Raw genomic sequence first — 25,725 nt, forward strand, 5'->3', positions numbered from 1 at the left:
GTTCAAAAGCGCTTTACAGTTAGAAATATTAAAAACACTTAAGACAAATAAAGTAAAAATAAAAAAATGTCGCTAAAAAGTTATAAAAATGCTTTCTTAAGCCTACGACACCAAAAACATTGTAACATGCCGGGGTGGGGATGGGAGGGGGTGGGGGGGCTGTCTGAGTATCCCTTATTCGGCTAATTTCTAGCTATTTCTGACTTCGATAGATATAATTTTCTGTGTTCCAACAAATAATGGCACTGACTTGAGGTAAGTTAACAGTCTACAGTCTATCAACTTTATTGGTCACAAAATTACAATATAATTAAAAGAAGAAAAGGACCAATAGGAATTGCGCGAACGGGAAAATAAAGTTACCCATGCGAGACGCAACCCTAGAAGCTAGTAAGAATGGTGATAGAAAATCTTAAATTTGATAAAAATCTAATAATTACTTATAGTTAAAAATTATAGTTAAATCTAATTAATTACAATAGTTTAAAACAAAATGCGGATAATATTAGTCACAGAAAATTAAGAGCGATGGCAAGGGCAGTTACGGAAGAGGAACCAGGAGCAGGGCATGTCAATATCATAGGTAGTGTCCAGTAAAGTAAAATAAGTGGCGTGCAAAAAATATTTGAATAAACTTGGGCTATAAAATTTGTCTTGAGGGGCGAGATTACAGATAGTGTTCCAGGGTTTTACAATTCTATTGAAAAAAGAAGCTTGAAAAGTTGCGGTTTTACAGTAAGCAGGTTTTAGTACGAGGGTGGGGTTCTTAGAGCGGGACCGGCCATGTGTGGTAAAAGTAACATATCGTTCAATTTTTAGGTCAGTATATCCAGAAATACAGTTATAGAGAAATAAAAGATCTCTCAGTTCCCTGTCATATGTTAGTGGTAACAAGCGAAGAGTCAGCAATCGTTGTTTGTAGGACATCCTCCCGATTCTAGTCCTTAGTATCCAGCGAGTGGCGCGCCTCTGGACTCTTTCTAAGATTGTTCTCAAATTGACACTAGCAGGAGACCAAACTTCCGTGGCATAAGTAAGCTGTGACTTCACGAGAGATAGATAAAGTGTCCGCCTTACTTTGATGTCGGTCATAAGTGGGCAAGTTCTCTTTAAGAGTCCCAGCATTCTATTAGCCTTGAGTACAATACGCGTTACATGCGAGTCCCACGTTAGATTTTTAGTAATAGTTACACCGAGGTCTTTTTCTTCCTGAACGCGTTGTATGTTTACCTCGCCAAGGTGATATTCATGATTTACAGGTGTTTTCTTTCGCGTAATTGTTAGCACTTTGCATTTGAAGGCATTGAACTTCATATTTGATTCGTGGCTCCAGGTGTTTAAACTTGTCAGATCCTGCTGGAGAATAGCACAGTCCTTCACTGACAAAATAGTACGGTGCAGCTTGGTATCATCAACATACAGAGCGGTGCTGGTTTGCTCATGGATGACATCAGGGAGGTCATTGATAAATATCACAAAGAGGAGTGGGCCGACAAGACTACCCTGGGATACACCGGAAGTGACCGGTAGACGCTCAGAGGCGGTGCCGTCAATCACAACCCTCTGCGATCTGTCCTTTAGGTAGTCAGAAAACCAATCTAACAGTTGACCTGTGACACCGTACCATTTCAGCTTTTCAATAAGAATGACGTGATCAACTGTGTCGAAGGCCTTGGCAAAATCAAGGTACAAAATATCCGTCTGTTTATTTTTGTCGAGTGCCTCCCCGATTGAATGAAGTACGGATAAGAGTTGCGAAGAGCATGAACGGGAACGCATGAATCCGTGTTGTAAGGATGTAATTGATTGCGAGACATGGGAATAAAGTCTATTACAAACGCAGCGTTCCATAACTTTACTCACAATTGGTAAAAGTGAGATTGGTCTGTAATTTTCAGCTGGCTCTAAAAGATCTTTTTTATGAACCGGAGTAACATCAGCTGACTTCCATTCTGATGGGAACCGCCCAGTACGCAGAGAATGGTTGAATAGGGAACAAAGACTTGGCGCGATCTGCTCACTGCACTCTTTAAGAATACGCGCAGGAATTCCATCGGGGCCAGTGGCTTTTGACGGATCCAAAATAAACAAGCAATCTCTCACCTCGTTGAAAGATAGTGTGATCTCAGAAAGTTCCATATTTATTCTCATGGGATACATTTGCAAACTGCGTGCTTTGTCCTGCTTGGATGATGTAAACACAGAGCAGAAATAAGCATTAAAAGGCTCAGCCTTTTCGGCTGCAGTTTTTGCTGATTTCCCGTCAAAGGTGATCTCAGTATTCGAGCCCGGTCGATGATGTAGGATAGCTTTGTGATAGTTCCAGAATAGTTTAGGGTTTTCCTTTAAAGAGCCTTCAATTTTAAGGAGATAGTCGCGATGTTTTTGTCGAACAAGTTTCTTGATTTCATTGCTTAAAGATCTAAGCTTTAGCTTCCGTTCCACGGTTTTGTTTTCACGATATTTCCTCAGGGCACGGTACTTTCTGCGTAATGCAGACTTAACTTCCCTGTCTATCCAAGGAGGAGAGTTGGTGTCTCTAATGGTCTTCATTGGGACACATTCAGCAACTGCTGCTAGAAATAAATCTTTCCACCGAGACCAATAGATGTCAACATCGTCGGAGTGCGACATGTCAGAAGGTAGCAGCTGTAGGCGACTTCGCAGATCGTCAAAATCTGCCCTTTTGTAGTCGTACGTTTTACGGCGCACACGCTTTGATCGCTTGAATTTCAGTCGGATAAAAAAGTCCACCAAATAATGGTCAGAGGGAAATTCATTTTGCAAAGGAGAAGTTGTAGAAACATGGTCTATGACTTCGGAGAAGTTACATAGAAGCAGATCAAGTTTGTTTCCAGCAATATGCGTTGGACCTTTGATAAACTGACGAAGAAAATTATCCTCCATAAGGTCAGAAAAAGCTTCCTCTTCCGCCGTTCCGCCTAAGCTAGTTGAGGTAGACTCGTCCAGTGACCATTTAATTGATGGAAGATTGAAATCGCCAACTAAGACCATACAGGCCATTTCGGAATTTTGTTGAAGAGAGTGGTTCAGCAGATTTAGATCGTCAGGACCAGGATCTGGATGATAAAATGTGTAAAGGATAACTGGTTTAGAGCTATCCTTAAACAGCTCAACGGCTACAAGTTCGATTTGTTCTCTCTCCAAGTCAAAGCGGCGGTTAGACCGGATGTCAATTTTAACAGCAGTCAGCACTCCACCTCCGGTCTTTCCTGTTCTATCCTTACGATAGATGTTATACCCAGTAAGTATTTCAGATGACAGCACTGTGTCGTTGAGCCATGTCTCGCAAATGGACACAACATCGTACGAGTGGCGGTAAACCAACTGTTGTAAAATAGTTAATTTGCATATTTTGCACGAAGGTTTACCATCAAGCGGGACGAAGGTTTTGACACTTCTTGCGTTTAAGTGACGGTGTTCATACGCCTGAAATGAAATGCGACATATTCGCCGTTTCCCAATGTTTGGTATCCCATAAATATGGGTTATTAACCACGCGTGAGGTCAAGATGGCTGGATATTGGCCAAGTTCTTTTTCCTGCGTGTTTATGGACCGAGACGGAGTCAAGTCGATCAACACGCAAAAAAAGAACGAGGCCGATGTCCAGCCATCTTGACCTCACGCTTGGTCAATAAAGGATTTATTATATGGAAAAGTGTTATTTTACACGACAGATGTAACGGAGGGTGTAGCTCAGGAAAACTGCTTCATTTGCTCAGCACTGGTTTATTTGATGTCTTCTCTCTGTTGTATCCAGCAATCAATTAACTAACTCGAACGAAAATTGTCGTTTAAGGTCGCTCGCAGTACATCCACGCACTGAGCTGTGATTGGTCGGTTCGTGAATTCTTAAGAATGAATGAGAACACTGGAAACAGTGGTTTCTTTGATAGCCGAATGTGTGCTTCGAGCTCAACGTAAAAACCTAGGGTCTATGAATTGTTAACCCAAAACTAACTTCTAGATTGTAGATTTGGTACCAATCACAGTTGTGGTTTGACAAAATGCCTTTAAACCTAAGCTGAACGTGATCCTAATTTTATCAGCAGCAAGCGTAAAACAAAAGCTATATTATATGACAGAGTATATATTTGTGCGTGGGTAAGCTAACCACTAATTACACTGCAGAACGTACCATTGTCCGATGGTATCGGAAACTAGGATTTACGCAGTTCTTTGATCATACGCACACGTATTTAATCTAAGAAACTTACTATATAATCGAACACCTAAACCTACTAAGATAATCACGCAAGTTGTATTCTCAACAAGTAGAGCTAATACCAATACCCAAGCAAATTTCCTGGCTTTACAAATTGACCGTGGGAAAGTTTGCTAATATAGTAATTAGCTATACGAGTGAGTTAAAGTGACAAGGTGACTTTGTTCCTCGGTATTACAAACTTACAAACTTACAATCGGGAACTCCGCCTTACGATCACCTTGTTAATACGGTCACCCCGCTAATACGGTTTGGCCTGTCCCGATTGTGCTCGTAAAATGCTGGAAAGCTGCTCACTGGAATGCCAAAAAGTTGCTACCTAAATTATATTTCTTTATATTTTTACATAAACGTTAATTAAAAGCTTTATTTTGCTAATTGCTAACATCAGTCAAGAAAGATAGCTTGAAACTTAGCTTGAAAGAGTTGCTTTCAAATATAGACGAAATTTAAGGATGCTCTTAAGTCTAACGGAAAAAAAATATTAGGCCTGCGAAACGTTGTCAAGTGACAGGTTATGTGTTCAAACTTCAAAAGATTGAAGAATGTTAAAAAAAATTCCGCATAAATTGAAGTTTTCTAAGAAATCGCTGACTTTTTTGTGCTTGATATGTGCTCTAAAACTATATTTTGCTAAAAAGTTGCTCAGAAAGTCAAAACTTGCTCGAGGTTGCTAGAACCGCAAAAAGTTGCTCCAAACGCCAAAAGTTGCTCCAAAGTTGCCGAATAGTTCAACATGCACGCTTAAGAGATATAAGAGGCCAATCTTACCCCATTTATGACTAATCACGCACGTTATTTCATCGGTTGACATTACATTTTTTTTCGGTAGCTGGAAGCATACTTGAGAAAATCTTGATAGGCAGAAAGTAACAATTTCCAATTTTCAAAACCGCGCGTGTTGCGAAAAATTTTTGAAGGATAATAAACATAATAGCCTCCATTTGGTGCGAAAAGATGCTCGCACATTTGTCCTTGGACATTATCTGTTCCTCAAAGCTCACAGTTTTCCGTGAGCGTAGAAAACTGTTCGCCTCTTGAAACAGATAATGTTCGCGGACAAATATCTGAGAGTATTTCCGCGCCAAATATAATAAAGGCTATTTTATAATTCATCAAATATTTTCGTTCGCACGCGATTGGTCTAAACGCGTCATGTGACAGAGTATGTCCTAGCTAAAACGGGCGAATATCCGGTGATATTCCCTGATTTTAAAAAGATCTCACGTCTTGCGAAAAGTATTTGAAGGACAGTAAACACGATAGCTTCCATTTGACTTAACTAATATTCTCGGATATTTGTACTTGGACATTAACTGTTCCTCAAAGATCACAGTTTTCGCTTTTCGCTTCTCGGAACAGATAACGTCCAAGGGCAAATATCGGAGCTTATTTTCGCCCCAAATGGAGGCTATTTTTATGTATCTTTTCCTTTCTTTCTTTTTTCTCTTTCCCAGATGTAGATTCTGTGGAAAAAAAGAAAAGCCTATGTATCACAAAATGTGTTGAGAATTAAAATACATTTGCATTGGGTGCCAAAGTTTATGTACCATCCTACGGAATTGCTAATACCCAACAGCGGCAATACTATTAATTGAACCAAAACGGCGAGGTTCCATGTTAGTCCCCGCTCAAAAAATGAAACTACAACGTTCCAGATAAGGCTAATGTTCCGCTTTCCGAGATACGACTATGCGCAGAATTCTCTGCTAATACCCGCATAGTCCCGGGATTGGGAGGCGAGGATTGACATTGACTGGTGCATTGGAAAGACAGTTTTGTTCGCCTGCCTTGCTAGTAGGTAGTATAGGAACTGCAATCTCCCGTTTAGTTTTCCGTCAATGCAGATTGGGAAATTTATCACAATCTCCTAGACACTTCAGGGTGTTGACTTCTGGCACCGGATAGTATGGAAATATGTCACCACAGTAAAATATGACGAAGATTACCTCTGTCAGAGCCTTGCTTTGTTGTCTGGCTGTGCGGTTCTGTAGGTTGCGCCTGTGAAACGCTCCCGTGGGGACTATCCAGACGTTGTATCGCGGACTCTGTCTCCCCAATTTCAGCTGCCAGTCGGTCGTCATTTGCGTGAACTGAGCCAACCGATTTGTGTGAGGTTTCTACCAAACTAATCTGCAATTAAACTAACAAATTAAGAATCTTCGCTGATATTCTCAAAAAGGAAAGTACATTTTTTGCTGACAAAATGCATCTGAGGTGTACCTAGCTGAATGCAAACAAAACTGGTCATACTCGGAAATGGTCAAAACTAAACTTACTAACGGGCGTCTTTGTTATGCATCAGGTCTAGTTTAAAGTTGAAATAGGGACTCAAAAGAAGTAAACAATATCAGAATAGCAAACTAATTATATTTTTTTTGCAAAAAACAAAAATAATTGTAGAAACATTAGATGTTACTCACTGGGCTTTTGAAGTCTTTCCTGGTGTCCTGGATGCGTCTGGGAGATTGATCGCTGGAGGAGTTCGACACTGTGAAGAAAAGATAGGTTTTTGTTTTTCACTTGTGTTACACGTTTTTGCAGATCAACCCTTGACATACTAAATTGTTTCTACACGCACAAATTTAATTTTACTCGAAGAATTTTGAGGCTACGTCTACACTGCGCCGGAGAAATTTGAACGCATCTTCATTTCTACGGTTAGGCCTATCGTCCACACTAATCGGTCCGCACGAAAACGGAGCTTTTCAAAAACGCTCTCCAAACCGGAGGAATTCGTTCTCAAATTTCTCCAGCGTAGTGTGGATGGGGCCTGAAACCTCAGTTCAATGAAAAATATGAAAGCGCCATGCGCTCTATTTCACTCACGTGGCCAGCAGTCATACACATTCATTGGAACAAAAGAAAGTGTTTAGATAAGACAAGAGTTCAGCTCCTACAGGATTGGTTAGGTACACCAACATGGCCCCCATTTCATTGTTTTTGGCTACCAATATGGCTGCTGTGACGTCATGTGAAAACACTCTATGAGGTACAGGTAAAGTCTGTGTCGGGCAAAGTGGTCCATACCGCCGGAGCTTACTCTCGTTTCCTGGCATGATGCGACCAGGGGCCCGTTTCTCGAAAGCTCCGGGAACTTTTCGGGCCCGGAAAGCCATTTTTAACTAGTCTGTATCTAAAATCAGAGAGGTGTATACGCCTAAAACTTTTTGTATGAAGAGAACCTCGCTCTATATTAAGAATATGTGAATGAAACAGTTCTGTAATCATAAGGTCTGAGATTTTGCTAAGGCTTTCCGAGTGTGAAAAAGTTTCGGGACCTTCAAGAAAAGAGCCCCAGGAGTATTTCTAGCTCTCTAGCATCCCGGAATGTGAGTCGACCATTTCAGGGTTATCCCCAGCTTAATTTTGCTGGTACTCACTTTTGTACCACACCTGGGTAGAGAGAGGCACTGTAAGGGGAGCAGGGATGGCGCAGTGGTTAGAGCACTCGCCTCCCATCAATGTTGCTCGGGTTTGATTCTGGCCCGGTGCCATATGTGAGTTGAGTTTGCTGTTGGTTCTCGCCTTGCTTCAAGGGGTTTTCTCCGGGTTCTCCGCTTTTCCTGCCTCCACAAAACCCAACACCTCCAAATTCCAATTCGATCAGTAGAGGGTAGAGGACGTGAACGAATTGGAATTTGGAGATGTTGGTCGGAAAATAATTGATACGCGACTCGGGCAATTTCTGCAACTTCCGAAAACACACGTGATATTGGCCTCACGCGATTACCCATGTTTATTACATCCATTTTGAAATCACGGGTGATCTTGCAATCTGATTGGCTCTCAGTGGCGCAGTTTATTCACCAATCGCACTATTTTTGCCACTACTAAACAAAACAACGAATCAGATTTCACGGTTTGTTTAAAGTAAACAATCACATTGCAGGAAAGCGAGCACTTTTGTTTGTTCTAAATCGCATCTTTTTCTGTTCTGCGTAAAAACCGACCACTTGATGAATAAAATATTGGTACTGACCAAAATCTCATATTGCGCGGTTTCAAAATGGATTTAGTAAAGTGATAGTTGAACTAAGTGGAGTGTAATTTTGGTCTGGAATTATACGTGATTTCAAATAGAACTCTTGCTGCACGTTCGTTCGGCTTTGAAATCACGTGTATGATTTCAGACAAATTACACTCCACTAAGTTCAAAATTGTAAGACACGAGGTCGAATTGAACTAATCGCATCAATAACAAATATCGAGATTAAGGTGTTTTGAGAACTTTGTTTCAACGAAAAAGTCAGTAGCATTTTCCATAAGTTTCAAAAACTGTATGGAACATGAGAAAGAGGATAACTGACGTGTGAATGGCGGAGGTGTCTAATCTCAGGTATCCAATTATAAAAAGTTGTAATTGGACCCCGCGTGATCGCGCGCCGATTATGTGACAAACATGGGCGCGGAGCCGGAACCAATCGCGACCAAGATCGATTAAGATGCAAATGACAAAAACACACTTACCATCTCCAAACTCCAGCTTCTTTTTAACTTCTGAAGGAAGCGAATCCACTTCAGCCGTACGCGCTGCAGTCTCGGGTGTTAAGTCCCGCCTATCTTTCTCATTTGTCGTACTTGTATCCTCTGTGAATGTGTATGTAGAGAGAATTATTACTGATATTTAACATGTATCGGTGTTACGTGTCAGAACAAATCCGTAATGAGATGAATAAGATATCACATATTCGAATACACCTCAAACATGAAACTGGTTTTCACTATCGCATAAGCATAAGCAATATATACGTATCATATACGCAGACGCAGTGAGGTCATTTTTTAAAAGCAGCGCCTTCTGTTCGGAAATTGTCAAACGATAGGAACTAATTACCAAAAAATAAATCTTACTTCTATCTGCTAAGACGCTAATGAAAGCTTCAAAGGCTTCCAAGTATTGGAAAGAATGTATTATTATAAACAGTCGTCTCTCTCTTTGCACTTTTTCAAATTTCAGGTGCGACTCGATTGAAACTACATTTGACATTACAAAGGGGTAGAACTGAACGATAAAGCTACTGAAGCTAAGTTGAACATGAGTCCATTAAATAGCCTGGCAACAAGTCCGAAACAAGGATGGTATGAACGGACGTGAAAAGTTATACAAAGGATCTGGTGTTTTGCGAGCTACAAGTTTGAGAGCTGTCAGTTTTGAGTTGCTCGGTTCTATGTTCGACCTTGGACTTGTATTAAAAAAAAAAAAAAGACCAGAGGAACTGCTCACTCAAAGTGAGCGGCCGCGAAGCGTTTTACTGCCCTAAACAATTATACCAAAACACCCTGTTAATGGGTTATCCATAATCTTATACTTTTCAGCAGATACCTTTTTCCGACCGGCTTTTACATTATGGTTTTTTGCGTTATAATACCACCTCGATATAAACTCAGTTTCTGCGTGACTAAGAAATTACGGCTTCTCAGAAAAAAATTGGGGAAAATCCTCAGTACAAATTAACTCCACATGAAAAGCAATATGTGCTGTACTCGACCAGCCGAGACAGATTTTCATTCACTCTTCCTTCGTTCAATAATATTATTTCCTTTTAAACATGCCATTAACAGAGTATACTTTGCTGTTCATGCCATCGATTGATTTCCTGGCCAGCATAGCAAGATGAAGAAAGAAGCTATTAATGGAGAAAAGACAGTCTAACTGTCCATTGTGATCAAATTATTCGGGTAAATTAACAAACTACTTTATCAGGCTCACCCTCGATCTTCAAGCCGCTGTCTGTCTCAGCGTTCCCAGGGGAATGTCTAAAAAAGATAAACAGAAGAAAAGCAAGTAAATTCATGAGATTAAGACGATGCCGACCACGAAGAATGAAATTTGTTCCCTGCAATACTTCTTCCTTTATTTGCTTTTATTCAACACCAGGACTATGTCTCTATCACATACTCAATGGTGTAGGTCCGTATACGCTTGATAACGCAACCTCTAACCTGTCAACCTGTCAACCGGCCAGTGTAAAACGCAGACTACGGAGTGCTGACTGCAGACCGAAGGTAAATGCAGACTGAGGGTAAGTGCAAACTGCAGACCAGGAGACCAGACCAGAAAGTCTGCACTCCGGTTAGCCTGTATAGCGCTCCATCTAGCCTGAATATCACTCGCCTGAATACCGCTCCATTTAAGTCTGATAACGCTCAAGCTAGCCTGTTTACGGTTAGCTCTAAGTGTCCTCATTGAGGGAAATGGTGCCGATGCGATTCTGTTAAAAAGTCTGCAGTCTGCATTTTGCCCCCGCTCTGCAAACTGCAGTCCGCAGTCTTCGTTTTACACTGACCGTCTTTCAACTTGCCCATTCCCCCTCCGCTTGTTCTCTCGCCGCTTGACTTTTCGCTTGCTCGACTGACTCAAACCAGACTGCTAGGCTCTATGCTATTTTCTGTATAGAACTGTTTTCTGAAACTAGACTTTGTCCGACACTACCTTTCTGTATCCAGATATGTTAACGGATACCAACTAACGGTGAAAAAACCTAACAAAAAAGGAAGGAGGTAATCCCAGTGTACTGGCGTTAGCTAGCTGACATTACAGCTTATTATAAGATAGGTACTGCGAGCATTAATCAAATAAAAGATCAAATTGCAGACTACAACTACACGTTTTACAGTGATCATCGCCTGGGGGACTCCTATATAAAAAATAGACGGGGGTGCTCGTCGGAAATTTTGAAAAAACCCTTAAAAGGTACCAAGATCCCTTTTTGTGGGCATGGCTTGAAATGTTTTTCACCCCTTAGAGGTACCAACATAATTCTGAGACAAAATTAAAAGTCAGTTGATTTTCAAACATCTCTTGTCATATTTTCTGCGGCGCAAAGTCCTAAAAGGTACCGCAAAAGCTCCGCAGTGGACCTTGTGAGGCTGAACACCCTAAAAGGTACTAAAACCGTTTTTTGAATCCCTAAAAGAGACGAAGAGCACCCCCGTCCTTTTCTTTGTGGGGCACCCCCACCCCCCACCCCCCTCCCGAGGATTGTCGCTGCTATTGTAATTGATTTTCCATTGGTATTCGCAAAAATCTTATTTGGCAATATAAATAAAGCTATGGAACGGAATGCTTCGTTAAATATAAACTAGAAGAACTAAAGGCATGGAATATCGGCATCAACGGTGTCGCGTATATAGATTAACTCTGAACATTTCCGTTTACGACTGTGGTGAAGTTTAAAACGTGATTCCACGATCACTAACCAATTAAACCGATGGTCAAAAAAAATATAACTTCAGTGTAGAACGCGTGATTTTTAAAGCATATATAGTATTTTCGTGACAAATGAATCAGGAAAACAGTGATAGGTAGTCTTGATTATGTGGAACAGAAGTCACAAGCCTACACTCATGTTTGTGATTGAATAAATTGACGTTTCAACTAAGTTTCGTGATAATTCCTGACAAACCGTAGTCTAGGCGAACCTCTATAAGGCGCTTAATAGGCTTCGACTGTATGTAGATAAAATATTTCATAAGCACGTTTTCTGTGACTGTTGATTGGAGTCTCTTGAATCGAAGAATCGAAGGGTCGCTCGGAGCTAGAGTATTTGGAGTATTTCTTTAGAGTTACTCATACCCAGAGTGTAGATATCTGCTGTAAGTCGTTTCGTTGTCTTTTCTTTTGTCACAGTTCTATTGATTTTCATTTAGCTTGTCATTCTGCGTTTTTCTCTTTTCATTCCTGCAATCATCAATTCATTTTTAGTTTTTTACAGCAAGCGGTGTACTAGCGGCTCTGCCCACAAGTCGATAAATCTCTTTGAATCCTGTTGACTGTTTTGTGGCTCACTTTGGTTAACCTGGCGAACTCTGGTGTAAGCAAACTTTATTGTCGACTTATCAAAAACGATATCTGTAATTACTGAGTCTTGAAACGAACTCAGTTAAGGGCCCATCAACCGATCTTTTCGAGCCGTTGCTAAGGAAAATTTATTCTCATATAACCTCATCATTTTTAGTTAGTTCAGAATTATTTCATGTGTTTTAACTTTTTCATGATCAGTAACACTAGTGATGACGTCATCAGGCCACGCCCATGGTCATGTGACTAATACTGAAAAAACGCAAAGGCTCCCAGGCAAATTACTTTATCGGATTTTTTTCATTGATTTAATATTTTAATTTAAATCCTCATTACGCTATGCATATATTTTGTTTCATTTTTGAAAGGTCAGATTTTGGGAGAATCTTAAAATCTTAAAATATTCGTAATTTTTTGGAAAAAGCATGATTTTGAAAAAGGAATGCATAGCTATCTTTCCAACGTTGGCTTTAATCGAAATCCGTCGTAAAAGGCTGGATTTAATGAAAAACCGCGTTTCCTTTAGCATTTAAAGAAACGGGAAGTGCGCCCGATATATATATTGGAAGTTACCCTATCAGCGCGTGCGCAATTTACACTACCAGCGCACTTCGGTAAGATCTCTTTCTATTGCTCTTGTTTTTCCGTCTTTTCCTTATTTTGTCTTTGCTTGTACTTTTTTTACTTTGCATTTTGTGAAACACAAAGAAAAAGATCTAAAATGTAAGCGAATTTGCAAGTTATTGAGTTGTTTTTATTTTCCGCGCTCAGGCTGACGTAAGTAACCGGAAGTGAAATTTCACCTCCTTAGCAACGTGCGCAAGCGCGCGCATAAATCGGTTAATGGGCCCTTAAGGCGACGAAATACCAGATACAAAAACTCTCAACTTGTCGCGCAACATTGTTTCCTTGCAAGTTTTGAGTCGATGTTGCGCGTTTTTCACCTTGCGTGATCAACTTGTCTCGCAACAAAAAAAAAATTGTTGCGGGTTGAAGAAAGTTGTTGCAAAAAGTAGAGCGCGGGTCTACTTTAAGTAACAAATTTTGGCTTTGTTGCTCGTTCTTCATCAACCCAAAACTTGCAACGAAACAATGTTGCGCGAGAAGTTGATGGTTTTTGTATCTCGTATTTAGCCGCCATTAGCATAGAATGGCACACTATCTAACCCTCACCTTTTTTCTTCGTCCGTGGTGTCTATAAGAAACAAATACAAGTTATCATCAGTAGAAGTATGAACTGGCAAAATTATTTTGATATAAGCCATGGGAGGAGTTATGAGAGTAGGCCCCGAGAGGAGACTCTTATATAAAAAAGACGGAGGTGCTCGTCGAACCTTTTCATTATTAAGGCAGTTTTGGCACCTGTTATGTCCACATGGGAGCTTCTGTGGTAAGTTTCAGAGTATTGAGCCGAAACTATAGGAGATATTTGACAATCAACTGAGTCTTTATCGTTATTAAAAATGATAAAAGTGTCAGTTAATTCGTTGTTTTAGAATTGGTACCTCTTAACGGTGAAAACATTTCAAGCCACACCCGCAAAGCAAGGTCTTGGTACCTCTTAGGGATTACTTATCAAAATTTCCGACGTGCAACCCCGTTCTTTTTATATGCAAATGGCGTAGGTGTCCAACTACAGGTAACTAATTACAAAAAGTTGTAATTGGATACCCACGTGATCGCGGGCCCATTACGTAACAAACAGGCGCGCGGAGAACCAGTCAAGATCAAGAATTTCATTTATTTTTCGATTAAGATGCAAATGACAAAAACACTCTTACCATCTTTAAACTCCGGCTTCTTTTTAGCGTCTGAAGCATGTGAACCCTCTTTTGCCGGACGCGCTGCAGTCTCAGGTGTTAACCCTGGCCTATCTTTCTCATTTGTCGTCTCGTCTGATGTATCCTCTGTGAATGTATATGTAGAGAGAATTCTTACTGATATTTGACATATATCAGTGTTATGTGTCACAAACAAATCCATAATGAGATGAAGACATTATTACATACTTAAATACACTTCAAACTTGAAAAGCTGGTTTTCACTATCGCGTTAACACAAGAATGAGCAGTATATACGCAAACGCAGTGAGGTCATTTTAAGCAGCGCCTTTTGTTTGGAAACTGTCCTAGCAATAGGCCTATTACCAAAAAATAAATCTTACTGCATGTGTTGGCTGGCTTCTTCTTATGAATACAAAAGCAAAAACCGACACAACGTAGAATGATTTTTTGAAGGGGTACTATATTTCGGCTGGCCAAACCAGCCTTCTTCAGGTACAATGGAAGATTTTACATTGGTGCGTGTTTTTATGTAGCCGATCTTTACGTAATACCGGAAATACGCAAAAGTAATTGATAGTGTAAATTGAAGATAAGCATACGGTAAAATAAAACAACATGATTAAAGAACATAATAAAAGAAAACAAATGGAAACAATTAATATGTTTCTTCGCGGATGTTCAGACCATTAGGATCAATTGTTCCGCCTTTTTGAATTAAAAAAGCTTCCCTGGCCCTACGGATAGAGTCTCGGTCAGAAACGATTTTTTCGATGGGGATTAATTGCATGTCGTCAGCAGTGTGGTTAGGAGAGGACAGGAAATGTTCGGCGGCTGTAGTAGGTTTAGATTTGTTGTTAGGGTTATCTATGGTACGGCGCTGTTCATTAAATCGGTCTTAAACAATTACACCAAAACACCCTGTTAATGGATTATCCATAATCCTATGCTTTTCAGCAGATACCTTTTTCCGACCGGCTTTAACATTATTTTTTTGCGTTATAATACCACCTCGATATAAACTCGGTTTCTGCATGCCCAAAAGATTACGGCGTCTCAGAAAATAATTGGAGAAAATCTTCAGTACAAATTAACTCCACATGAAAAGCAATTCGTGCTGCACTCGACCAGCAGACATTTTTTTCGTCAAGTTTTAAAAAACCGCTTCTCACGCTTCTTTTTCGTATAAGTTTTCCTTCGTTCAATAATATTATTTCCTTTTTAACATGCCATTAACAGAGTATACTTTACTGTTCATGCTATCGATTGATTTCCTGGCCAGCATAGCAAGATGAGGAAAAAGGCTATTAATGGAAAAAAGACAGTCTGTTAATATCAACAAGAACCAACTGTCCATTGTGATCAAATTATTCGGGGAAATTAACAAACTACTATATCAGGCTCACCTTCGATCTTCAAGTCACTGGCTGCTTCCTCGTCTACAATGACATCGTAATGGTTACCAATTTTGCAAACGCAAATAGTTTTTTCCACTTTTTTCTGTGTTTTCGGGAGGATGGAACGAGTACTGACTTGACCATCCTGAACTAGCAGAATCGATATAGAAGTTTTCAAAGCATTGGCTACAACATTCGGTATCAAGTCAACCAAGTTTAAATTGTAGTCTTTGTTCTTGAAATAAGCGTTGAGGTCTTCTTCTTTGATAGCGTCAAAGTCTGAATAGAATTGCTTATTTTCTGACAATTCGTTTTTGATCGTAGTTATAAGCGATTCTACGCTGTAATCACCTTGGTCATCTTTCTCCCTCAGCCCAAGGCTAAATGCGTGAAGCATGCAATGTCCGTCTCCCGGGACAGGTATTCTTCGTTTCCCAAGGTTCCCTACATAGTCGTCGATAATTTTACTCTCGTCTTCCTCATGGTTCCCAGGGAAATGTCTAAAAAAGATAAACAGAAGAAAAGCAAGTAACTTCATGAGATTGAGACGGTGCCGACCACGAGGAATGTAACTTGTTCCCTGCAATACTTTTTTTCCTTTATTTGCTTTTATTGAACACCAGGGCTACGTCTCTATCATATACACAGTGAAGTGGGTCCGTATACGCTTGATGACGTAACCTCTAACTCAGTTAATTAGTATCGAGAGGAGAAACAGACGTGGATCTTTTTAGATTACCAACGGTCGAAGGGCCCAGATAAGCGAAACTGGAGGAGGAACAACAGGAAAAGGTGGGAAAAGAGACAACACCCTCTTCTGTAACAGACGTGCATGTTAAAGATAACTCTGCCCACCAAGTCTGGGAACCATTAAAGACTGATCAACTAATCCTGTCGGCCTTTAAACCGGTCAGTGTAAAACGAAGACTGCGGAGTACAGACTGCAGACCGAGGGTAACATGCAGACTGAGGGTAAGGGCAAACTGTAGACCAGGAGACCAGACCAGAAAGTCTGCAGTCCGGTTAGCCTGTATAGCGCTCCATCTAACCTGAATATCACTCGTCTGAACACCGCTTCATTTGAGCCTGATAACGTTCCAGCTAGCCTGTTTACGGTTAGCTCTCAATGTCCTCATTCAGGGAAATGGTGACACGATTCTGTTAAAAATTCTGCAGTCTGAGTTTTCCCCCGCTCTGCAAAATGCAGTCCGCACTTTTCGTTTTACACTGACCGCCTCTCAACTTGCCCATTCCCCCCCCCCCCCCGCTCGTTTTCTCGCCGCTTGACTTTTCGCTCGCTCGACTGACTCAAACCAGACTGCTAGCTTTAAGTTATTTTCTGCATAGAGCTGTTTTCTGCAACTAGACTTTGTCCGACATTACCTTTCTGTATCCAGATATGTTAACGGATACCAACTAATTAACGGTAAAAAAAAGACCCTACCAAAAAGGGAAGGAGGTAATCAAATGTACTAGCGTTAGCTAGCTGACATTCATGATAAAGTAGGTACTGCGAGCATTAATCAAATAAAAGATCAAATTGCAGGCTACAACTATACTTTTTACAGTGATCATCGCCCGGGGAACTCCCATATAAAAAAGACGGGGGTACCCCTAAGATCCCTTTTTGTGGGCGCGGCATGAAATCAAATATCTCCTGTCATATTTTCTTGGGCTTACTATCCTAAACGGTATCGCAAAAGTTCTCGCAGTGGACCTTTTGAGGTTGAATACCCTAAGTGGTAACAAAAACTTTCTATGTGGGAGTCCTCCCCCCGCGAGGATCGTCCCTGCTGTATTTGGTAATAGGAAAAACCTATAGAACGAAATGGTTCGTTAAATATAAACTAGAAGAACTAAAGGCACGCTTAAAAATACTGGAATATCAGCATCAACAACGTCGTGTATATAGATTAACTCTAAACATTTTCGTTTAACACCGTGGTTAAGTTTAAAACTTGATTTCACAATCACTAAGCAATTAAACCGATGGTTAAAAAAATATAACTTCAGTGTAGAGCACGTGATTTTTAAAGGATGTATAGTATTTTTGTGACGAGCGAATCAGTGAAAACAGTGATAGGTAGTCTTAATTATGTGGAACAGAAGTCACAAGCCTACACTCATGTTTGTGATTGAGTAAATTGACGTTTCAACTAAGTTTCGTGATTATTCCTAACAAACCTTAGTCTAGACGAACCTCTACTAAGCGCTTAACAGGGGTTCGACTGTATGTAGATGAAATATATCATAGGCACGTTTTCTGTGGCTGTTGATTGGAGTCTCGTGAATCGAAGAATCGAAGGGTCGCTCGGAGTTAGAGTATTTGGAGTATTTCTTTAGAGTTACTCATACCCAGAGTGTAGATATTTGATGTAAGTCGTTTCGTTGCCTTTTGTTTTATTACAGTTCTATTGATTTTCATTTAGCTTGTCATTCTGCGTTTTTTTCTTTTTACTCCTGCAATCGTCAATTCATTTTTATTCTTTTACCGCAAGCGATGTACTAGCGGCTCTACCCACCAGTCGATAAACCTCTTTGTATCCTGTTGACCGTTTTGTGGCTCACTTTGGTTAACCTGGCGAACTCTGGTGTACGACACCTCGTGTCCTCGACAAACGGCATTGTCGATTTAGCAAAAACGACATCTACACTTACTGAATCTAGAAACGAACTCAGTTATCGATGAATAGGACACTATCTAACCCTCACCTTTTTTCTTCGTCCGTGGTGTCTATCAGAAACAAATAGAAGTTATCATCAGTAGAAGTATGAACTGGTAAAATGATTCTATTATAAACCATGGGAGGAGTTATGAGAGTGGGCCCCGAGGGTGGACTCTTATATAAAAAGGACGGAGGTGCTCGTCGCACCTTTTAGTGGTTCACAAAGCAGTTTGGCACCTGTTAGGTTGTTCAGCCTAAAAAAAGTCCACAGCGGGAGTTTCTGTAGTACCTTTTAGGATATTGAGCCGAAATTACAGGAGATGTTTGACAATGAAATAAGTCGTTATTGTTATTAAAAATGATGAAAGTGTCAGTTAATATGTTGTTTTAAAATTGGTACCTCTTAAGGGTGAAAAAAATTCAAGCCACACCCACATATCAGGATCTTAGTACGTCTTAGAGGTTCTTTTCAAAATTTCCGATGGGCACCCCCGTCCTTTTTTTATGGGAGTCCCCCCGGGGATAGGCCGGGGGTAGTCGTCGCACACAGCAAAAATATGCATTACATGATATGTATATGTTTAATGTTATTAATAAGCAATGAGATTATGAGCTCGAGATTTCTGAGGTGATAACTGATGAAGCTGAATCAACCTTCACTTCATAAAACTCGACAGCAAACAATCTAACTGTTTTTGCGGAGTTCTGACTGCATTTCCTTGAAACAATGATTCCGATCCCAATTTTTTCTTTGCATATCTGACAGACTGTTCACAGGACTCTATTTTCTCGTATTTTTATCCGATCGTTGAACGCGCAGATAAAATCGCGAGAGAACTGGACGCCAGCGCAAAACGCGTACGTCGAAAAATAGAGAGGCTGTGAACAGTTTATCCATAATCTCTTGATATAAAGTAGTATTTTAAAAACTTCTCGCTTTATCGAAAGTAGGCGCGGTCTAAATTGGCATTGAAATCTTGCAGCTTTGTACGCGCTCATTAGTTGATCCAACAATTTTGAAGTTTGAAGTTACATGACGGCATTTATTTCTTAAATTTCGAAATTTCATCTCTGAAATTTGTGTTCCTTTCAAGTTTACTCCTGAAACTGTATGTCTTGCTTTCTGACTGGCTCCCGTTTAACAGTGACTAACCGGTGTTTTATCTTCGAATTTATAAATGGAAAATGAAATGGCGATGTGTTAACTTGACTACGAGCAGTCCCTCTTTTTCCTCAGTTCGCTGCGCGAGAAGCACATTTACATAGAGCGCCGGAAACACTTCACGCGTGCAGACGAGTAAAATATACAGCGTAATCTTTTATTTATTAGCTTTTGTATATGTTTTGTCACATACTAACTTTCCTACGGAGCAACCTTTATAAGACCTAACTTACGATCAGTAAGAATTCCGTTACAATAAAAATGTGTAGAGAGTTTTACCTTTTCGTTTCAAATTCAATAAAGTGAATCATTCAACATATCCACTGAACAGAGATGTTTCTTATGCAAGTAAAGATCGTACAGCATACGGCGTTGTTTAAACAAAGATCTGTTGGCTGTTGAAGCAATGAACTATACTATTCACCTGAAAAAGTTGGCAAATTTGAATAATAAAAAGAGTGTTTTGAAACTGCAAAAAGCTAGAAATATGACTACTGCATGCTGTGCAGCTGTTTTCATTCCCTATTCGGCCGTTTCTCTGCTTCTAGAATGTCCTTACCGTAGATGCCTATGTTTCCTGACCCGAGAACTGAGCGAGAAGAAGCGGAAAAATAAAAATGGAATTCGAAAGCGGGCGTTGAGAAAGTCTAACATCAACCTTTTCTTATAATTTGAGCATAGTCACGACTTTGTTATATAAACAAAAGTCGGCCGGAAGGTGCACGACTGAAAATACTTTTCCAGCTTACCTCCATCTTGCTTGATGAAAGGTTTCTTGTACGCCGTACACACAAGAGTACCTACAACAGGCACATGATCCAGCAGTGCATTTTCGGTTTCTTTCTCGATTTCGAGAGGCTCTACCGAAACAACTGTGATGTCCTCTGTCATAGGACGTTCATCAGAAGGAACTGTATCTGAAACCATAAAGGCATCTTTAAATTTGACAAAAGATTGGCCACGTTGGTTTTCATCTCGATTGCATAACGCATATTATGGTATGGTTACTCCTTTTAGATTCAATAGTTCACTTGTGTTATAGTTAAAGTCCCCTCTAATGATAAACGAAGATAGCTCTTCCTTCTCACAAACTTTACGTAAGAAGCAAGAGCTCGATTCTGCAAAGAAAAGGTAGTTTCTTATTTTTCACTTGTGTTACACGTTTTTGCAGATCAACCCTTGACATACAAAATTGTTTCTAAACGCACAAATTTAATTTTACTACGCCGGAGAAATTTGAACGCATCTTCATTTCTACGGTTAGGCCTATCGTCCACGCTAATCGGTCCGCATGAAAACGGAGCTTTTCAAAAACGCTCTTCAAACCGGAGGAATTCGTTCTCAAATTTCTCCAGCGTAGAAACGGGGCCTGAAACGTCAATTTAAAAAAAATATGAAAGCGCCATGCACTCTATTTCACTGACGTGGCCAGCAGTCATGCACATTCATTGGATCAAAAGAAAGTGTTTCCATAAGAAAAGAGTTCAGCTTCTAAAGGATTGGTTAAGTACACCAACATGGCCCCCATTTCATTGTTTTGTGCTACAATATGGCTGCTGTGACGTCATGTGAAAACACTCTATGAGGTACAGGTAAAGTCTGTGTCGGCCAAAGTGGTCCATACCGCCGCAGCTTACTCAAGTTTCCTGGCGTGATGCGAAAAGGAGTATTTCTAGCATCCCGGAATGTCAGTCGACCATCTTAGGGTTACCCTCAGCTCAATTACTTCGGTACACACTTTTATTATTCAACTTTCATACACTGTACGAATTCCGATTTTCTGATTGGCTGATTTGTACCACGTGATACTGGGTTGTGACGATACAACCTCCTTGACGTCATTATCATGGTGTAATAGCCGTGGTGTTAACTCAACACACCAATGCCATTACACCATAGTGGTTTCAATGCAGTGTTTCTTTATGCAATGTATTAAATTTGAATAATTAAAATGTTAACGCACTCATTGCTCATTTCTTTAAAGTAAACACTCAAATTGCAGGAAAGCCATTAGTTTTGTTGGCTCTAAATCGTATATTTTTTTGTTCTGCATACAAAATGAAATGTTAAAGCATATCCAGTTCCTCTTTTTTTAAGGACGTTCGTGCAAAAGTTTCCAGTCAATTGACTTTTTTAAATTTTTGCTACAGTCAGTTCATGGGATAGCTGTGTCAGAAATGCAAAAAAAATTTGGGGTCGCCGACTTCATTTCAGAGATAAAGCGTTTGGAAAAGTACCCGGATTTTGAAAAATTGGCGCACACAATTCAGCATGGTCTACAGGGGTTCACAGTTAAAAATATCGAAGGTGAGTCAAAGGAGGCAAACGATCTTAGTCATATTTTGTAGAAGTGGGTCTGTTGCGTAAATAATTCCAACTGTTACCAACGTTTTCACAAAACTTAACCCTTCAAGAGGCATTGAAACCGTCGCACAGAGCTAAAAGGAACGGAATTCGATGGTGCATTTGGAAAAAAATTCAAACTTCTAGTCGATATATTTTCTTGATTTTTTTTTAAACGTAGAAAATCGGTAGAGAAAATGATCCATCAAAAGAAAAATAGGGGTCACCAAACGTCCAAGATCGTTAAATCCAGGCGAAGCTGTAGCAATGGCCATCTGCCTTATCATTGTGCATTTTAGTAATTTTTAGCGCGCGCTCTCATGCATGACGAGGCGTGCGAATTTCCGTGCGCAGTGAGGACGGGCAGAAACAATTAGCGCGAACGTCCTTAAAAAGAACGACCACTGGATCAATGAAATTTGGTACTCACCAAGATCCTGTATTGTGCGATTTTAAAATGAATGTAGTAAAGTGGCAATTTAACTTAGTGGAGTCAGGAGCCATAATCGGGGACGGAGACCGTAAGCGCGCGCCATTTCAAGTATTGGGGTTGTCCCCATGATATGGGACAAAAATTCTATTTTTAGAACAAATTGCGCCATCACCTGCGGCACACGCGCGTACATGCTGCGAGGATTTTTGCGGATGTCGCGCGGGGAAAATGGCGTCCGAAATTCCCAAAATGTTTCATGTTTTTGCCCCACAACTCAACGCGTTTACGTCTGTTGGAATTTTGCTTAAGTATTTTCGTCGTAAGCTGCTCCAGTTTGAGTGAAGTAAGACAGTGTCGAATTTAGGTATGTTCGGCAGTAAGCTTACATATATCGCTGACCAAGTTGTGTTCCGACTGATGCTTCTTTTACATGAGCTGTACATTACTCCACTTTAAATTTCACATATGTTGAAGATTAACAGCTTTTCCATTACACAGCAAAAAACTAGCTGGATATATTTAGATATAGCAGAGCTTCAGGACTTCATAGTTTCCTAGCTCCTCTCGCCACACGCTTGCGAGCAATTTGTCAGTCTATCGCGACCGAAAAGTAAAACAAAATAATTGTTAGTTTGAGTTTCTCTTGAATTGTAAGCAATGCTTGATATTTCATCAAGGCTTAATAACTTTACGTCCGTAGATACTGCTCAGTTTTATTCGTGTAAAAATCCAGTAAATTCTCTGTTGTCGATGAATGAGAGCGCACGCCGATGCGTGTTTTGTACAGTCAGTAAATGATGACAAATTGTGCCGCACTTTCGTGTGAAAGTGTACATCGAACTCAAACAATAGCTCTATAGTTTTTAAATATGTTTAAGATTGATAAATGTTTGAGAAAATATTAAAAGCTAAGCTGAAAATATTTGAATAAAGCAGAAACAATCAGCAAAGTTACGATGACGCTTTCTTTAATCAACTTGGAATAACGATTTCGATTTTGATGATCGAGTTATCAAAACTCCTTGTCTATTTTCATGTTCGCAGTGTAAAACTTTACTATGCTTATGTTGAAGAAACACACATGATGTTAGTAGCCTTTTTTGCATTCGTGAAATTTGTTGCAGCATCTCAGCACAAAAGATAACGAAAGAAATCTTTGTCAAGATTTGTTGACAATTGAAAACACCGACTCGGACTTGAAAGTGCACGAGCTCCATGCACTATGCAAATGAGCTAATTGTACGCGTCAGACTTTCCTTTCAAAAACTTTTGCAAACTCACCAAACAAGCAGAGACAGTAAGAAACCATCAAAACAGGTTTTGGTTATGATTAAACATTGTCTGAGAAACTCACAAATTAACTTGATACCAGAGTAGAGAGTTTTCTTGCTATATTCTTAAGCATACGCGTAAGCTTACAACTAGCATGAGCAGATCTTATTATTCATTCCCAGCGCGAGATTGAAGTCTTTTTTTCGTCCCTAAAAAAACCCACCTTTTCCGTTAGCTCAGAGCATAAAACTGCATATAAGCGCCCTGGTTCGTATTCCCTGCCTTATTCCCTGCCATCGCTGTGAAAAATACGCAAGAGAATCTCTCAACTCTCACCATTTGATCACGCAACGTGACAACATCCACGCGAGAGCCCCTGACATGTGCGTGAATCCGCGCGGATGTATGACGTCAGGATGGCGCAATTTGTTCTAAAACTAGAAAAATTGTCCCATATCATAGGTGCGCGCGAATCCCGAGACTTACGGTCTCCGTCCCCGATTATGGCTCCTGGTGGAGTGCAATGTTGGTCTGAAATCATACGTGATTTCAAATAGAACTCTTGCTGCGCTCCCCGGGGGGGGGGGGTACTTTGGGAATTTCTGGGTGGGGATGTGCCGCCAGGACCCTGGAACCCTTAGCCTATACCAGAGCTAGTTCAGCTGAATTTTGCTAACCTATATTAGAGTAAACTTCCCAAATCCCCCCAGCTATCGACACTGTCGAGGCTGATTTGCGTAAATTTAAACTTGCCGGTTTGGTTTTTTTATATTTTTGAGTGGCAATTCCTGGTTTCCTTACTGTAGATAAAATCTTCAACGAACCAGTCAGTTTTGTGAAAAATGATACCCTATTCTAGACCCAAACGCTTTGATTTATATACCCTATCCTAGAGTAAACTGCTTGAAAACCATACCCTTCACAGCGGCACATACCTATATAGCCCATATATGGCAGTGCCCCCCCCCCCCCGCCCCTTGGCTGCGCTCCATCCTCGGAGATCCAGTGGCTGGTTAGACGGACGTCTAGACGCGGTTCGCGGTAAGAAATATTGCAGAAAAATGTATGGAAAATTAGGAAGACTAACCGAGCGTCTTCTATCCAAGCTACATCCTTGAAACTTGGTGAATACAATCTTCTACCTAGTATTTTAACGTTGCGATTCAAAATTGTGTAAAATGCAATTTTAGCACCGACTTGAGGTAAGCGACGGTGTTCGTACACACTGAAATGAAATGCGGCATATTCCCAGTGTCCAGTTAATTGCCAATGTTTTGTATCCCATCAATATGGGTTATTAACCACGCGTGAGATCAAGATGGCTGGATATTGGCCAAGTTCTTTTTCCTGCGTGTTCATGGACTGAGACGGAGTCAAGTCGATAAACACGCAGAAAAAGAACGAGAACAATATCCAGCCATCTTAACCTCACGCTTGGTCAATAAAGGATCTATTGTATGGAAAAGTGTTATTTTACACGACAGATGTAACGAAAGTTGTCTCGGCTCAGGAAATCACAAAATGTGTTGAGAATGAAAACACATTTTGGTGCCAAAATTTATGTACCATATCACGGAATTTCTTATACCCAACAGCGAAAATACTATCACTATTGAACCAAAACAGTCAGCGCTAGCAGGTTCCATGTCGTATCCTGGGCTAATCCCCGCTCATAAAAACCAACGTTCCAAATAACGCTTATGACACTTGCAGAGATATGATTATCATGCCAAATTGCCCCCTATTATCCGCACAGTCGCGGGGCTGGGAGGCGAGGATTTACATTGGAAAGACAGTTTTGTTCACCTGTCTTGCAACTAGGTATTATAGGAACTGCAATCTCCTGTTAGTTTTAGATAACTGCAGATTGGGAAATTTATCATAATCTCCTAGACACTTGAGGGTGTTGACTTCTGGCGCAGGCTAGCATGGAAATATGTACACTACAGTAAATTATGACGCAGATTACCTCTGTCAGAGCCTTGCTTTAGAACGTGGGATGCCGAAACTTTTCTTGTCTGGCTGTGTGATTCTGTAGGTTGCGCCTGTGAAACGTTCCCGTGGTGACCATCCATGCGTTGTGTCTCCAACTTTGTCTCCACAATTTTAGCTCTGGGTATTTGATGGCTAGTTGAGTTCGATTCTGTAAAGAAAAAGTAGGTTTTTATTTTTTACTTCTGTTACACGTTTTCGCAGATCAATCCTTGACATACAAAATTTTTTCTAACCGCACAAATTTAATTTTACTACGCCGGAGAAATTTGAACGCATCTTCATTTCTACGGTTAGGCCTATCGTCCACGCGAATCGGTCCGCATGAAAACGGAGCTTTTCAAAAACGCTCTTCAAACCGGAGGAATTCGTTCTCAAATTTCTCCAGCGTAGAGTGGATAGGGCCTGAAACCTCAATTCAATAAAAAATGTGAAAGCGCCATGCGCTCTATTTCACTGACGTGGCCAGCAGTCATGCACATTCATTGCAACGAAAGAAAGTGTTTAGATAAGACAAGAGTTCAGCTCCTACAGGATTGGTTAGGTACACCAACATGGCCCCCATTTCATTGTTTTTGGCTACCAATACGGCTGCTGTGACGTCATGTGAAAACACTCTATGAGGTGC

At 40.4% G+C, this 25,725-nt stretch overlaps 2 protein-coding genes across 3 annotated transcripts in view; both read right to left on the minus strand.

Annotated features, from left to right (window-relative positions):
- The window catches only part of LOC145493272 (uncharacterized), a 219,932-nt gene extending 194,688 nt beyond the window's left edge, over positions 1–25,244 (minus strand). For both annotated transcript variants that reach the window (XM_081472700.1, XM_081472701.1), the window contains exon 1: positions 25,075–25,244. In XM_081472700.1, the coding sequence (XP_081328826.1) occupies positions 25,075–25,180 (106 nt within the window). In that variant the 5' untranslated portion in view covers positions 25,181–25,244. The remainder of the gene's footprint in view (positions 1–25,074) is intronic.
- On the minus strand, positions 4,838–8,906 carry LOC145493275 (uncharacterized). Its single transcript, XM_081472704.1, has 4 exons — positions 8,718–8,906; positions 6,671–6,738; positions 6,197–6,380; positions 4,838–5,713 (listed from the first exon to the last, which is right to left on the minus strand). The coding sequence occupies exons 3-4, from the start codon at positions 6,329–6,331 to the stop codon at positions 5,471–5,473; spliced, it is 378 nt and encodes a 125-aa protein (XP_081328830.1). The 5' UTR covers positions 6,332–6,380; positions 6,671–6,738; positions 8,718–8,906; the 3' UTR covers positions 4,838–5,470.
- Positions 25,245–25,725: the final 481 nt, after the last annotated feature.

The sequence above is a fragment of the Orbicella franksi genome, chromosome 7 (genome assembly GCF_964199315.1).
Source record: "Orbicella franksi chromosome 7, jaOrbFran1.1, whole genome shotgun sequence".
Taxonomy (NCBI): Eukaryota; Metazoa; Cnidaria; class Anthozoa; order Scleractinia; family Merulinidae; genus Orbicella; species Orbicella franksi.

Excerpts from the sequence above, each read along its gene's own strand:
- LOC145493275 (XM_081472704.1), bottom strand. The coding sequence starts at position 6,331 with ATGACGACCGACTGGCAGCTGAAATTGGGGAGACAGAGTCCGCGATAC. Across the intron at positions 5,714-6,196 it reads AAAGCAAGGCTCTGACAGAG|AATCTACATCTGGGAAAGAG; the intron begins GTAATCTTCGTC and ends TTTTTTCCACAG.